The sequence below is a fragment of the Odocoileus virginianus genome, chromosome 7, assembly GCF_023699985.2.
Source record: "Odocoileus virginianus isolate 20LAN1187 ecotype Illinois chromosome 7, Ovbor_1.2, whole genome shotgun sequence".
NCBI lineage: Eukaryota > Metazoa > Chordata > Mammalia > Artiodactyla > Cervidae > Odocoileus > Odocoileus virginianus.
This window is the reverse complement of record NC_069680.1, coordinates 15233858-15250027: the sequence shown is the minus strand read 5'-3', so window position 1 is coordinate 15250027 and position 16170 is coordinate 15233858. Positions and strand designations below refer to the sequence as shown.

At 43.4% G+C, this 16170-nt stretch overlaps 2 protein-coding genes across 5 annotated transcripts in view; one reads left to right on the top strand and one right to left on the bottom strand.

Annotated features, from left to right (window-relative positions):
• Window positions 1-2908: 2908 nt before the first annotated feature.
• The window catches only part of ACSL5 (acyl-CoA synthetase long chain family member 5), a 50565-nt gene continuing 37303 nt past the window's right edge, over window positions 2909-16170 (bottom strand). For all 4 annotated transcript variants that reach the window (XM_070470161.1, XM_070470162.1, XM_070470164.1 and 1 more), the window contains 11 exons: window positions 13964-14098; window positions 12740-12874; window positions 12116-12211; window positions 9121-9193; window positions 8747-8835; window positions 8099-8215; window positions 6079-6222; window positions 5292-5393; window positions 4741-4812; window positions 3903-4049; window positions 2909-3174 (listed from right to left, as the gene is read on the bottom strand). In XM_070470161.1, coding sequence (XP_070326262.1) covers window positions 3909-4049; window positions 4741-4812; window positions 5292-5393; window positions 6079-6222; window positions 8099-8215; window positions 8747-8835; window positions 9121-9193; window positions 12116-12211; window positions 12740-12874; window positions 13964-14098 — 1104 coding nt within the window. In that variant the 3' untranslated portion in view covers window positions 2909-3174; window positions 3903-3908. The remainder of the gene's footprint in view (window positions 3175-3902; window positions 4050-4740; window positions 4813-5291; window positions 5394-6078; window positions 6223-8098; window positions 8216-8746; window positions 8836-9120; window positions 9194-12115; window positions 12212-12739; window positions 12875-13963; window positions 14099-16170) is intronic.
• LOC139035972 (annexin A2-like) lies at window positions 14707-16008 on the top strand. Its single transcript, XM_070470165.1, is given in 1 exon segment — window positions 14707-16008. A coding segment is annotated over 1 exon segment (1005 nt). The 5' UTR covers window positions 14707-14756; the 3' UTR covers window positions 15762-16008.

The window sequence follows — 16170 nt, the reverse complement described above, 5'->3', positions numbered from 1 at the left end:
GAGCATTGGGATGCATGTGTCTTTTCAAATTAGTTTTTTCAACTTTTGCGGGTATATGTCCAGGAGTGGGATCGTATGGTAACTTAGTTTTTTAAGAAACCTCCATACTGTTTTCTGTAATGGCTATACCAATTTCCACCAGCAATGTAGGAGGGTTCCTTTTCTTCCACACCTCCAGCATTTATTATTTGTAGACTTTTTGATGATGGCCATTCTGATCTGTGAGGAAATACCTCATTGTAGTTTTGATTTCCATTTCTCTGATAATTAGCAGTGTTGAGCATCCTTTCATGTGCCTGTTGGCCATCTGTATGGAGAAATGTCTGTTCAGGTCTTCTGCCCCTTTTCTGATTGGGTTAATTTTAAGCTGTTTCTATATTTTGGAAATAAATCCCTTGTAGGTTGTATCCTTTGCAAATATTTCTTCCCATTCTTCAGGTTGTCTTTGTTTTGTTTATGGTTTCCTTTGCTGTGCAAAAGGTTTTAAGTTTAGTTAGATCCCACCTGTTTATTTTTGTTCTTCTTTCCATTACTGTAGAATAGGGATTCAAAACAATATTGCTGTGATTTATATCAATGGGTGTTCTGTGTTTTCCTCTAGGAGTTTTATAGTATCCGGTCCTACGTTTAGGTCTTTCATCCATTTTGACTTTAATTTTGTGTATGGTATTTGAGGAATGTTCTAATTTCATTGTTTTACATGTAAACTGTTCAGTTTTCCCATCACCACTTATTGAAAAGACTGTCCTCTCTCCACTGTATATTCTTGCTTCCTTTGTCATAGATTAATTAACCATAGGTGTGTGTGAGTTTATTTCTGGACTTTCTATCCTGCTCTATTAATCTCTGTCTGTGTAGCTGTACCATACTGTTTTGATTACTGTAGCTTTGTAGTGTATGGGAGTTCCCTTGTATATTATTTGTTGCTTTTCCCTTGCTTTTAGTACTGTCTTTTTATCTTCATTTTTGTCATTTTGACGGCACTGTGTCTTGGTGTGTGCCTCTCTGAGTTAACCCTGTATGGGACTCTGTGTACTTTCTGGACTTGGCTGTTTGCTTTCTCAGATTAGGGAAGTTTTTAGCTATTATCTCCTCACTGGCGGGTGGAGATGGACTTTGACCCCATGGTGGACTAGGCTGTGCCTAGGGGCATGTCAGGACCTGGTTGTGGGCTCTTTAGTCTTTAGGAAGCCTGTCTCCTGATGGGTCTGGCTGTATCTCCCCAGTTAGTTGTTTGGCTTGAGGCATCCCAGCACTGGAGCCTTCAGGTTGTTGGGTGGGGCCAAGTCTTGGTGCAGATGAGCCAGTATGGCAGTCACCAGGAGGGTTCATGTGGTTGAATGTTCCGTATTATGTCTGCCTCCAGTGTCTGTGTCCCCAGGGTGAGCCGCAGCTGCCTTTTGCCCCTCCAGGAGACTCTCCAAGACCAGCAGGTAGATGTAGCCCAGGCTCCTGTCAAATTACTGCTTTTGCCCTGGGTCCCAGTGCACATGAAATTTTATGAAATTTTATGTGTACTCTTGAAAAGTGAGGTCTGTATTTCCCCCAGTTTTCTGGGGCTTGTCTTTCTGATGCCAGATCCCTGGGCTGGGGAGCCTGACACGGGGCTCAGGACTCTCTCCTGTGAGAGAACCTCTGCTATGTAATTATTCTCCAGTTTGAGGATCGCCCAGCCAAGTGGTATGGGATTTGATTATATCTGCCCTTACAAGTCTGCTCTCAACAGCCCCTTCTCACTGTGGTTCATTCTTTATGTCTTTAGTTGTAGAAGATCTTTTTTGGTAAGTTCTAGTTTTTTCCATCAATAGTTGTTCTGCAGCTAGTTGTGATATTGGTGTGCCCATGAAAGGTGAACTCAGGGTCTTTGTATATTACACCATCTTGGCCGCTGTCTAGGAGACTTTCAACCTAATCATGTCTGCTCATGTTCGCTTGAATCTATCCAAGGCTGAAGCAGATGTGAGTAGTAGGTTCTAGGCTGGTAGACTTGGAGGCTTAAAGTCAGGCTCTTCTAAACACAAGAGTAGAATTAGTAGTCACCTGTTCAAAGAGGAATTCTTTCCAAGGCAGAGAACTTGAGATTGGGGGTCTGGCTTGTAACAGTGAACACCAAGGGAAGGGCACTTGGGGATTCAGCAGTGCATGAAAGAGGACTCTGTCCCACTCCAGTGAGGACGAGGGAGGTAGACGGATAGTAAAACGTATGTCAGCTGGAGTCATGGATTATGAAGAAAGCAGGTGGAACAGTCTGATGGAGGTGACATTTAAAGCATATGAGGGGACAAGTCATGTGTCTCTTGGAGCATCTGCCTTTTAGGCAGAACAACAGGCTAGAATGTGCCTGGCATGTCTGAGGACAGGAAGGCAGCTAGTGTGGGTTCAGCCGGAATGAGTGAGGGGGTAGTGGGAAAGGAGGTCAAGGAGACAACAGGAGCTAGACATGCAGGGAAACTCATTCCTGCCTTCCCTTCCGTCTCAATATCCCAGACTAGCTCTTCTGAGCTCAGGGTCTAGAAAGACCAGAGAGGAACACTTCAAGACTACATGGATGATAAAGGAGAAAGAGCACACATTGTGCTCAGCTGGAGTCAGGCTTCGACTGGTATTTTTTTTATTCACAGCTGTGGGATAGAAGGCCTGATCCTCAAGGTCATTTCCTTCAGTAGCTGTCAAACATAGTGGCATTCTAGAATCACCTAGGGACCGTTTAAAAATCCCAATGCCCACCCTGTACCCCTGGCCAGGTTAACCAGAATCCATGAAGTGTTACACAGGCATTGGTATCTTTTTAAACTCCCAGGTAATTCTAGTGTGTAGCCAAGTTTGAGAGCCATTAGCTTCCGTGATTGTCAAGGAACCCTGGTCCAAGGCTGACTCTTCACGATCCATGAGGAAACACACCACAAAATTCAGTGTTCTACAATAGTTTATTCTTAACACTTTATATTTTCAGGCGATATTGGTACGTGTTGAAGGCGGGTAAGGGACAGCAGGAAGTGGAGTCGGGAGGAAAGATCAGTCGATTCCTTCCCAGGAGGTGTGGCTGTTGTGCAGGCTTCGTGCCTGTATTCCCAAATCAGGAGGTTGCCATTCGGCGCTTGCTTCATTTACTGGAAAGGTGCGCTTGACATGAGCTTCAGCTCCTTTACCCATAGCTTCCAGCTCAGCAGCAAACTGGTAGGAATAGATTCAGTCACCAGGTATACTGGTGGAAAACACTCTCAGAACATTCTTTTTAGACAGAGTGTTACAGGCCCAGTTTTACCTTCTCCCAAGTCAGAGAAACTAGAGAGTTTAGGAAGTGCTCAGTGGGATCACATTCTTCCCTTTCTGGACACAGACTTTAGCAAACACAGAAAGACATAGAAGAAATCTGTCTCCTAAACATGATTAATATTGTTATAGCTTAAAACTCTACTTAATGTTAGGGGTTTTATGGAATAGTTAGAAAATGTGTTCATAAGTTCCTCAGAATCTAAAGGTCTCTTAATTTGAATACTGGAAACTCTAAATATTGAGACCACCAATAAACTAGGTTAACTATAAAACAAGGAAAAAGTCCCAAACGGTCTCTGAACTAGTTATCACTTACAAAGGCTGGAGATCACAAGGCAGGAACAAAGATACTGTACAGACGGATCTTGAAGGAAGGTATCTTAATAAAAGTAGTCCTAACACCTAACATGTCATTTAAGCAACATTTAAGATGGGAAAGACAAGAGTTATTTAGTTCAAGGCTAAGCTTCCACGTGCTAAGTCTCTCACTGAATAGCCCTAAAGTTATGGTTTTATAATTTAGTAGGTAAAACAACAGGAGGAAAGAGAAAATGAATATAAGATTAGTTTTTAATCCACATTCCTACAAGTCAGGATACTTATGGGCCCCTTGCAGCTCTAAGTACCTTAACCTACTCCCGGGTGTTCCCATACAGACTGTTGATTTGAGTCCCAAAGTACTTGGCAAGGTCTCCCCGCTTTGCTTTCAAGGTTGGTGTTAAAAGTCCATTTTCGATGGAAAATGGCTCTGGATGTAAATGGATGCATTTAACCTGGAAGAGATGCACACGTGCACACATTTATTAGTGGTCTGGACTGTTCTGTGGAGCCCTCCTGCTATGTGGGACTTCCCTGGTGGTCCGGTGGTTAAGCATCTGCCTGCCAACGCAGGGGACACGGGTTCCATCCCTGGTCTGGGAAGACTCCATACATGGCGGAGCAACTAAGCCTGTCTGCCGTGACTACTGAGCCCACACGCCACCTCTACTGAAGCCTGTGTGCCTGAAAGCCAGTGCCCCACAAGAGAAGCCACTTCCACGATGGAAAGTCTATACGCCACAACTAGAGAGTAGCCCCCACTCGCCACAACTAGAGAAAGCCCACAGCAATGGAGACCCAGCTCGGTCAAAACTAAAAAGATAAATGCTATGTGCGGAAACTTAGAGAATATTTTCTTTTATAGAAGTGGCATGATGACGTGGGAGGGTTAGGAGAACAGTAACATATGCTCATTCTCACACTAATAATTTGGGAAAGACATGAGTGGAGAAGGAGAATGAATAATGGACAGCATGGAGGGACTACTAAATGAATGCAAAGGTCGCTGCCATTTGTCATTAATGGGTTAACAGTCCCACTGAAGTCAGTCCCTTGGAAACTGAACTTCTTAACCCTATAATAAATACAAACTTTAACACTTTCTAGTGTGACTTGAGAGGGCAGGATAACATGAGTAGTACATACCTGTTCAAAGGATTTAAGGTCACCTTCTGTCCCAATTTTCTGCATGTCTTCTAATATGGCTTTCTTTATAGTCTATGAATAGAAAACATAGCTTAGAGACTGGTTGTTGAAAAAGCCTAAAGGAAAGGCTGAGCAGGAACCAATTCAAACACCTACTAAACTCATCAGGATAAAAGCAGGATGTGGAGGTATGCACAAGCATTTGTGATATCTAAATGTTGCTCAAAGACAATGATGAGAAGAAAAAGCAAACCTAAATGGTAACAGGGGTTTTCTCAGGATGGCATTAATTCCTCATTTTCCAATTAATTTTTTCACAAGGCACATCTTACTATGAAAAGAATAGGGATTTTGGTAGTTGTTTTTAAACTCCCCATCCCATCTTCCAGCCTAATAAAACTAGCCAGTACAGACACAGCAAGAGTCTGTTCTTCCAAGCAAGGAGGCTCCAGGAAACCCTGGGTGCCCAAGTTGAAGGGTGGGGAGAACAGGGAATCCCCCTCCCACGATGGACCCGTGGGTGTGCATAGGCTTTCCTGAGTGAGACTCACTTGGTTTTGACACAGTTCTTCAATAGAGCCCTTTACCCCAATCTTGGCTGCAAATGAGGGAAGTGCATCTGGGTCAGGAACCACCACTCCCACTAGGAATGACTGGAAAGGAAATGAAGGCATGTGAACTAGCGCAGCACTGCCCCCTGGTGGGGCAAAGAAGGCAGCATTACATCTTCCTAATATGTGACGGTTCCCAAGCCTGACATTCAGGGCTAGCATCCCTGGAATAGCAAGATCAAACCAGTCAGTCCTAAAGGAAATCAGTCCTGAATATTCATTGGAAGGACTGATGCTGAAGCTGGAGCTCCAATACTCTGGCCACCTGATGCGAAGAGCTGACTCATTGGAAAAGACCCTGATGCTGGGAAAGATTGAAGGCAGGAGGAGAAGGGGACGACAGAGAATGAGATGGTTGGTTGGCATCACCGACTCGATGGATATGGGTTTGAGCAAGTTCTGGGAGTTGGTGAAGGACAGGGAAGCCTGGTGTGCTGCAGTTCATGGGGTCGCAAAGAGTCGGACACGACTGAGCAACTGAACTGAACTGAATCCTACTATTTTTTCATCATATATTTCAAACTCTCATGGAACTCTAATCTCATTTTCCCACTTAACATCTCTACAAAAATGTTCTATTCAAATGTGATTGTTCAAAAAGAAATGGTACTCAATATTAAGCTTAAAGTAACTCTGACCTCTGCATATCAATCCTCCCGCACTCCCAAGAAACCAAGTTTAAGCACAGTGTTTATAAAACTGGCTATTATTAAGAAATGTCTGTTACCCGTAAGCTTTCCCCATGTACAAAAATCTGCGACACCAGACTGCTCCTGATGTAGATATTTTCTATCTTCTCTGGAGCAATGTATTCTCCTTGGGCCAGCTTGAATATGTTCTTTTTTCGGTCGATGACCTTCAGAGTTCCGTTCTGTAGCAGACAGAAAGACAACAGAGTCAGTGTTTCTGAGCCTATTGAGTGATGTCAGTGAAGAGCGAGGTGAAATCAGAGGTAATCTTCCTTTTTTTGTTTTTAAGCTTCCCTTTTAAACTTGGGCTCTCCACTGACTTTTGGACAATCTTTCATTTCTCTTTTTGGCTTTGGAGAAAGGGGACGCAGCCTTCCACGAAACCTGTCTATACTGCACACGTCTGTGAAGAGTCAGTGGGCAGCCTCAGAAAAAGTCCCCTGAACCCACTGGGATTAGGTACATGGTTGCCTCATCCAACAAAGAAATTTTGCAGCTCTTAATTTCTAGTAACTTAATTTCTAATTACTTCATTCCAGCACTCTTGGGAACAGGGAAAGTGTTATCTTTTATTAAGACTTTAGAATTAGATCTTCCCCTCCTTGTCTCCCTTTTCTTTATTCCCATTAGATCCAGGAGCAGTCTATACAGCTCCACTGTGCCACTGCTAATCAAACAAGTCAGTAATTGCGCCTGTTAAGACAGAAACAGAGCCAGGGAGAGCTCTCTGACCAGCCACCAGAGGTCATTTGCAGGTTCTACTCTGGGCTAATTGGTTTGAGGAGCTTAGGTTTTTAGGGATTTGAATTGTAGAACTGGGACAAGTGGCAAATACAGTCCACATGATCACACCCGAAATAGGGCAATAGACTGAACCAACCCTGGAACCATCAACAAGGCCAACTCAAGAAATCAACCACCAGCTCAGCCTAACAGACATTATCTGAAAGTGATGAGTAAAGCTCAGCCCTTTATAATTCTAGTGTGAGAACACATCTATTGCCTATACTTTGGGCTTATTAGACCTGGAAACTCTTACCATACAGACACAGACATGCTACCATAACACCCACATCTATGAAACACATCATTAGCACCAGTGTTCTTAGAGACTTTGTTGTCAAACATTGCTTGAATATGACTTAAATCTTGAGAATATTGAGCAAGAAGAGGGTTTTAAATCTGGTTACATTCCCACTCCCCCAGCACATAGTAGACAAAAACTTTCCAGAGAGGAATGCTCTTGAAAATTGCCTACAGGGGTTCTAAGGCACCATCATTACTATGCAAGAATTTCCTCTCTTAGGAAAACAGATGGGGTTTACAGAGACTACTTACTGCTGATTTTTTGTCAGCAAGCTATGCTTTAAAGAAAGTCTCAGTGTCTTCCACCAAGAGAGGCTGTGAAGGTCACTGAGAGGCAAAAACTAGTCTCTGCATACACTTGGCTTAGAAATCCTGCATCCTCATTTTGATATGTCTCTACATGTTAAATGGGGGAAAAATATGTATCCCTATAAAAGGCAAACACTGTAGGCCCATGGAGTTATCTTGAGTTGTTTCTGCCACAAGAAAAGTAAAAATCACAATAACAACAACAAAATACACTACTACACTTCTTTGGAAAAGTCACCAAATTTTCCCCTGTCTTTGAGCAAGTCATTTCTAGTATCCAGGCTTCCCTGGTATCTCAGCTGGTAAAGAATCTGCCTGCAATGCAGGAGATGCCAGTTTGATTCCTGCATCAGGAAGATCCCCTGGAGAAGGGAACGCTACCCACTCCAGTATTCTTGGGCTTTCCTGGTAGCACAGATGGTGGTAAAGAATCTGCCTGCAATGCGGGAGACCTGGGTTTGATCCCTGAGTTGGGATGATCCCCTGGAGAAGGGAATGGCAACCCACTCCAGAATTCTTGCCTGGAGAATTCCATGGACAGAGCAGCCTGGTAGGCTACAGTCCATGGGGTCGCAAAGAGTCAGACATGACTGAGCGGCTATCACTTTCAGCAAGTCTATTCCACTGTTAAGGGACACCCAGAAGTTTTGAAGAAGCACCCACCGGGAGCCAGCGACCAATGTCTCCTGTGTGAAGCCAGCCGTCCTTGTCCAGGGCTTCCTGTGTCTTCTCAGGGTCCTTCAGGTATCCTTTGAACACGTTGGTGCCCCTGATGCAGATCTGTACAGAAGTTGGGACGAGGTGGTGACAGCAAAAGCTGCTACAAACACCTACTCCTGCCTTTCATCTTTGTTTTTTTTCCCACCACTTTGATTAATTTGATGCTTTCCACTATAGTATGAGGAACACTGGGCTTCCCGAGGGGCTCAGATGGTAAAGAATCTGCCTGCAATGTGGGGAACATGAGTTCAATCCCTGGGTCGGGATTGAAGATCTCCTGGACAGGGAATGGCTACCCACTCTAGTATTCTTGCCTGGAGAATGCCATGGACAGAGGAGCCTGGTGGGCTACAGTCCATGGGGTTGCAAAGAGTCGGACAAAACTGAGTGACAAACACCAATGACACTAATGAACAGCATCAGATTTTAATTCTCATTGTGGGGGACAAAGTTAGGCTCCCAGACACTGAAGTCCTTGCTAAAATTCTCGAAAGAATCAAACACAAACCTGCTCACAACTGTGTGTTTTTTCTGATACACACATCCCCACCACAAATATGTAAAAATGAATGCTGGGCACAGCCTACTCACCTCTCCTTCATTGTTCACGGCAAAGTAGTTCATATCAGGTACATCTTCCAGCTTCACATGATTGCAAGCCATGGGGACTCCAACGTGGCCTAGAACACATCACACTGAATCAGCCAGGAGACTGGGAAATGGTGATAACTCCAGCCATGTTTGAGAGATATTTATGGATTGACTCTAGAAGAATAAAACTGAAAAGTCATCTGGCACCAGTGCCGGACAGTCAAGATAGAAAGGCCTTGACCAACCCTTAGATTTAGGATCTGCCACATTCCTCCTGGAGTATTCCTCCAGGCTATCTAAACACCCAAATCCTAGTTTATCTAGAACTCTTCACCCAGCCATTGCACCTGCTGTCCAGTAAACAAAGAACATACCTGATTTCCAATCCCCAGGTAATGTAACTGTACAGCCAGCAGTGCATTCTGTTTGACCATAAGCTTCCAACACCTGTGTGAACCAAAGAAGGGATTTGAGAGTTACTCAAGCTAAACCAGGAGCTGGCCATGCCCCACGACCAGACATGAGGAAAGCAAGGTGTCTAACAGCTGGAGGACACTTGGTGTCTTAAAACCTTGAATTCATAAGAACCTGAGATGTTAGGTCTTTACAACTGTGGATTCACTAAAAACCAAAAGGGTCCAGAAATAGACCAAAGTATGGAAACATACTATACTTTGGGAAATGTGACATTTCAAGCTGATGGGGAAAAGAGAGTTATTCATTAAGTGACACGCAACCCAATGGCAACTGGACTTGAACCTAGGCAAGGGCATGCTACTAAAGGAGCTAAAAAAAAATAGAAATATATTTTAAGGGAAATAGGTATGGTATAGAACAGGGGTTGGCACACTTCTGTATATAGAACCGGAGAGTGAATATTTTTGACCATATGAGCCACTTGGTTTCTATGTCAGTGACTTAACTCTGCCAATATAGCACCAAGCAGCAGCAGACAATACATAAATAAATGAGTGTGGCTGTGTTCCACCAAGACTTTATTTATAAATAGAGAAAACAGGCCAGATTTGGTCTGTAGCACAGACCAACTGCTGGGATGAAAGCTAACCTTGACTGGAGAGGGGCTGTGGGGGAAACACATGCGGAGTCTGAAGTGGGGATGGGGTCTGTCCCAGGCAGAGCTGGCAGAAGAGAGGAAGGCATTTCTGGGAGGGATATGACCTAGGGCCTTCTGATCTATGCGTTTTAGGATCTGAGGGAAGGGAAGGTGTTAAGCATGGCCAAGAGGATGCTAGTTTGAAAGGCCAGAGGAACTCTGGCCTTGGCATCAATTCAGAATCTGTTGTGAAGGCAGGTACACACATAGGTGGTACTTGATGAGGACAAGGCTGTTTGTTTCATTCATGCTGTGCACGTTGGACAAAAGAATGAACTAGTTAGCCATCTGGGGGTAAAATATGAGACTATCTGTACTCAAGCCCTTTTACTAAATTCCAGATGGAGCAGAGACTTAATTGAAAAAAGGTAAAACCACAAGGTTACCAGAAAATCTGGATGAAAACAGTTTTACGCAATATTGAGGGTTGGGTCAGGAAACCTAAGGTCTAAGCCCTTATTAAGCCACATAAAAAAGGTAACTTGCTGCATAAACATTTAAAACTTTTATCTAGCAGTACACAGTACAAAAGATGAGACTAGGAAATACACTTCTAACACAACAAAGATTGATTTTATTACTATATGAATTTTTAGAAAGCAAGGTGAAAGAGAACCAAACTCTCCTGTGTTCTTTTTTCTATAAGGAAGTAATGTAGTAATTCATGAAAGCAACACAAGTGCCAGTAAACAATAGAAAGGATGTTTAGGGACTTCCCTGGGGTCCAGTGGTTACTCTGCACTTCCAATGTAGGGGTCTTGGGTTTAGTCCCTGGTTGGGGAACTAAGATCCTGCATGTCTCATAGTGCAGCCAAACAAACAAACCTCACAAATACTATTAAATAAATCTGTGAATGTTCAGTACGATGAGGGCAAGGGAAAAAAAGACCCCCCCAAAAGATGTTCGGTGTTAATAAAAAAAACAAAGTTGTAATAAGATTTCTCAAGTATCTATTTGGCTAAGATTTAAATGACTGAAGATATCTATCACTAGCAACAAGGTGGGGCTAACAGGACTTGTGCATTATTTGTAGGAATGTATAAGAAAGACAAGACCCTTCTGAGGAAGTGTGAGCATCAACATTAACATGTAAAAAAACTCATATACTTTGGCCCAATAATTCCCACTTGCAAAGATTTATCCTAAATTAATAGTTGCATAAATATTCACTAATATCCTTATCACCTCATTGATTATAACAGCAAAAAAAAAAAAAAAAAATGACGTCTCTCAAATAGGAGACTGGGTTTCCTACATAGCACAAGTGTAAAGAATCCACCTGCCAATGCAGGAAAGGTAAGAAGTGTAGGTTCAGTCCCTGGGTCAGGAAGATCCCCTGGAGGAAGGCATGAAACCCACTCCAGTATTCTTGCCTGAAGAATCCCATGGACAGAGTAGACTGGTTGGCTACAGTTCGTAGGTCTCTAAGAGTCAAGAGTTGGACACGACCGAAGAGACTTAACATGCATCAACAGGAGACTAGTTATTTGGGTACATTCAATAAGCTATTACAAAACTATTAAAATGATGTTTATCTGACTAGAATTAATATGGATGGGCCGAGCACTGTTTAACAAGTGTGTTAGAACACTGATGCCATTTTTTAAAGATTATACTCCATTTATAGTTATTATAAAACATCAGACATATTTCCCATATAATAATATCCTTGTAACTCATTTTATACCTAACCGTTTGTACCTCTTACCCTCCTACCCCTAAATTGCCCTCTACCCACCACTAGTAGTTTGTTCTCAGTATCTGTGAGCTTGCTTCATTTTTATTATATTCATTAGTCTGTTGTATTTTTTAGATTCCACATATAAGTGATGTCACATAGAATTTGTCTTTGATTTATGTCACTTGGCATAATGCTCTTCAAGTCCATTCACACTGCTGCAAATGGCAAATTTTCTCTAACACTGATGCTATTTGTGTCAAGGTTTCTTTACACAGATGCATTAAGCGATGACTGGAAGGATATTTTCTCTTGACTTTGAGCTTCTGGCTGACTTTCACCTTGGCACTTTTCATTTGTGTTTTCAATTTTATTTAAGTAGTGAGTTTTACTTGTATAAAAGTGAAATCAGCTATCATCCCAAAAAGGGGACCTGTTACCTGAACGGGAAGGAAAGAAGAGGTGATACATGGATGTATATAACTAATGCACTTTGCTTTACAGCAGAAACTAACACAACACCGTAAAGCAACTACACCCCAATAAAAAATTTTTTAAAAAATGTGCTTGGCTTACCAGGCATCCCATTGCTGCCCGAAGGAACGTCAAGATGGGAGGTGAGATGGGGGCAGCTCCGGTGACCATGAGCCGAATCTTCCCACCCAGGCTTTCCTGTTTAATAGAAACAAAAGACCTGCTGAAAACTATTCCTGCAGCTTTAGTCTCCTGCACTGCAAAATGGGCAGAACAGCCCACTTATCCAGTGTTGTCATAAGGATTAAACTCATTAATTCACAAAGCACTTAGAAAGGGCCCATCATTGTAGAAAAGAACTTAAAATGTTGGCCCTTATGGTCACCACCATCCACAGCAGGAACCAGACCTGCAATTTTTTTTTTTTTTGACATTTCCTCAGGTAATTTGTATTGTTAGACCTTTCAAATTACTTAGGACTCTCAACAGACCACCTAAGAGAATGAAAGCGCTAGAACCTAAGAAAAATCCACTTTCTGCATTTTGGCCAAATCCCTTTAGTGGCAAAGTTGTCTGAGAGAGATCTCGAAAGGTTGAGTGAACACAGAAAGTGCCAAAGGGTCTCCAGTTAAACAGACGCTTGACCATCAAAGGAAAAGCAAAGTATGCTGAGGCAGAGGGCAACCCAGACACGCACGTGGCACCATCAGGACCTACCCAACATACCTGGATCTTTCTAAAGATGAGCTTGTCCCACAGACTGTCACGTCTGATGATACCCTTTTTCACTTCACTGAATTTACTGGCAACAGCCAAGTTCAACAAGAACTTCTTCAAGGGTGTCTTGGCTTCATTTTGTACCTGCAGAATGACAGCTCCTCTTAGTTGGAAACTTATAGTATACTCACCAAAGCCATTCATCAACAAGCAAGAGATAGTGCCTCCTAGCATCAAAAGAAAGTGGCTCTTATTCATGCACTGGTATGCTGAATAATGATGAAAGTCCATGCTAACAAAGAAGTGAACTTCGTACACACAGACAAAGCTCCAGCTCCTCCAAATTCCTGGTCCTTAGCAAACAACCTTGACAATTGATACAGCATGTCCCCAAAAGGTAGCATCTATCTACAAAGTTACCTGAGAGTACTGATGAAACAGCTGATTGTGTACCACTGTTGGGGCTTTTGATTTAGGATCATATAGATTATAGAGTATCATAATATTACAAAGAAAACTTCTCACTGACCAGTTTCGAAGGTCACTGGGGTACCAGTTCATTATTTTCAAGACTGATAAATAAAAGGGAAAAACTAAAATATTTGTGCCTTCCTGGAAGACTCTCAGCCAATGAAGGCAAGAGAAATGCTTGGATTAGAAAGAGCACCATTTTCCTAACCTTAGTGAAAAACAGAGCAGAGATCACTAACAGCTAAATCTGTCATGAGGCCATGAAATTTTGGTTCATCTCCTTATTAGACCTGACTCTGGACAAGTTATTTAACCTCCAAGTTTCAGTCTCGTCATCTGTAAATTAGGGATAATAAATGTTGGTGTGATTTCCTGGGATTTTGTAGGAATGAAATGATGGAATGTATATGAAATATTTACCATGGGCTTAGCACCTCAGAAAGAAGCACCCTAACCAGCAGGTGTTATGAAATCAGAGTAACAATTTCCAAGTCAGCTGAATTTTGAGAGGTTCTTCAAGTCTCTGAATGAATCTGTTTCTCCATATCACATCCAAGTAATCTCATCCAGAGGAAAGGAGGTTTCATTTGTACAATTTTTCATGGCTGCATTTGTAAGTGTGGCTGTAAGTGGATGCTGGTGGGGGTGGGGTTAAGGCTGGAAATGCAGCACAGTTCTTAGCAACACAGAGTCTCTAGGAGCTGTAGTCAGGCCTAAGCCCCACACAGCTCAGGGCCAGCCCAGGAGAAGAAAGGTAAGTACCTTATCATAGACCTTGTTAAGGAGTCGAGGCACCGTAGGGAACAATGTGGGCTTCAAGGTCTTCATGTCGTCAGGCAGCAGCCGAATGTCTCCTTGGAAGAATCCGACTTTGGCTCCACAAGAGTACACAACAGCCTAAAAGCAAAACCAGAGGGTGGGGCTTAGAGCCAAAGAACCTCTTTGAGTTGGGTCTGTTGGGACAGAATTAAGGACATCCAATGGGCAACTTGATGTGAAGAGTTGACACATTGGAAAACACACTGGTGCTGGAAAGACTGAAGGCAAAAGGAGAATGGGGTGGCAGAGGATGAGATGGCTAGATAGCATCACTGACTCAATGGACATGATTTTGAGAAAACTCTGGGAGACAGTGAAGGACAGGGAAGCCTGGTGTGCTGCAGTTCATGGGGTCTCAAAGAGTCAGACACAACTTAGTGACTGAACAACAACAAAAATGGGCACTTTTCTCTGGACCCCCTCACCCCTGACACTTCATGTACCCAGAACTCTGAGACCCTACTCCCTAGACAGGATGACACTCGCCTCTGCTGAGGTGGCAAGACAGGTAAGTCAGATTGTGAGGCTGCAGGCCCACCCCTACTCCATCCACAGCTCTGGATGAGTGTCTAAGGCATCGTTTCTAAGAGCCCATTCATTACATAGCACTAAGAAAAAAGCACTGCCACTCAAACTAGAACACGCCTACAGTGGTCAGACCATCTTAATTTCAGAAGTGATGTTCGGATTCTGGGGAAGCTCAAAGCGCACTGCGCCCGGCCCAGCTTCTTTCAAAATGTCTACCGTTCATGAAATTCTGTGCAAGCTCAGTTTGGAGGGTGATCACTCCACACCTCCAAGTGCATACGGGTCAGTCAAAGCATACACTAACTTTGATGCTGAGCGGGATGCTCTGAACATTGAAACAGCCATCAAGACCAAAGGTGTGGATGAGGTCACCATCGTCAACATCCTGACCAACCGCAGCAATGAGCAGAGACAGGATATTGCCTTCGCCTACCAGAGGAGGACCAAGAAGGAACTTGCATCAGCACTGAAGTCAGCCTTGTCTGGCCACCTGGAGACAGTGATTTTGGGCCTATTGAAAACACCTGCTCAGTATGATGCTTCCGAGCTGAAAGCGTCCATGAAGGGGCTAGGGACTGATGAGGACTCTCTCATTGAGATCATCTGCTCAAGGACCAACCAGGAGCTGCAGGAAATCAACAGAGTCTACAAGGAAATGTACAAGACCGATCTGGAGAAGGACATCGTTTCCGACACATCTGGCGACTTCCGCAAGCTGATGGTCGCCCTCGCAAAGGGTCGGAGAGCAGAGGATGGCTCTGTCATTGATTATGAACTGATTGACCAGGACGCCAGGGATCTCTATGATGCTGGTGTGAAGAGGAAAGGAACTGATGTCCCCAAGTAGATCAGCATCAAGTGTCACCTCCAGAAAGTATTTGAAAGGTACAAGAGCTATAGCCCTTATGACATGCTGGAGAGCATCAAGAAGGAGGTCAAAGGAGACCTGGAAAATGCCTTTCTGAATCTGGTCCAGTGCATTCAGAACAAGCCCCTGTATTTTGCTGACAGACTGTATGACTCCATGAAGGGCAAGGGCACTCGCGACAAGGTGCTGATTAGAATCATGGTCTCGCGCAGTGAAGTGGACATGTTGAAAATTAGATCTGAATTCAAGAAGAAGTATGGAAAGTCCCTCTACTATTACATCCAGCAAGACACCAAAGGCGACTACCAGAAAGCGCTGCTGTACCTGTGTGGTGGGGATGACTGAACCCCCGCGACGGCCCAAGCGTCCAGGACGGCTGCTGCGTGCTCCAGCTAACGGTTCTCCACAATCAGCTTGCAGCTAACAGCCCCCTGTGCCCATCCCTGGGAGGATGACATTAGCGCTGCCCACCCCGCCCGCTCTTTTGTTAGTTTAGTTTCCTATGCATTACCTGGCTTTCCCGGCTAGTCCCTCTTTATAGCCAAAGAAATGAACATTCCAAGGATTTGGAAGTGAAATCTATGATGTGAAACACTTTGCCTCTCGAGTACTGTGTCATAAACAGATGAATAAACTGAATTTTTACTTTAGGAACAGGAAAAAAAAAAAAAAAAAAAATTTCAGAAGTGATAAAATGTGAAAACTCCCGAAGTTTTCATGTATATTCACCGAATATATGTCAAGGCTGTATATT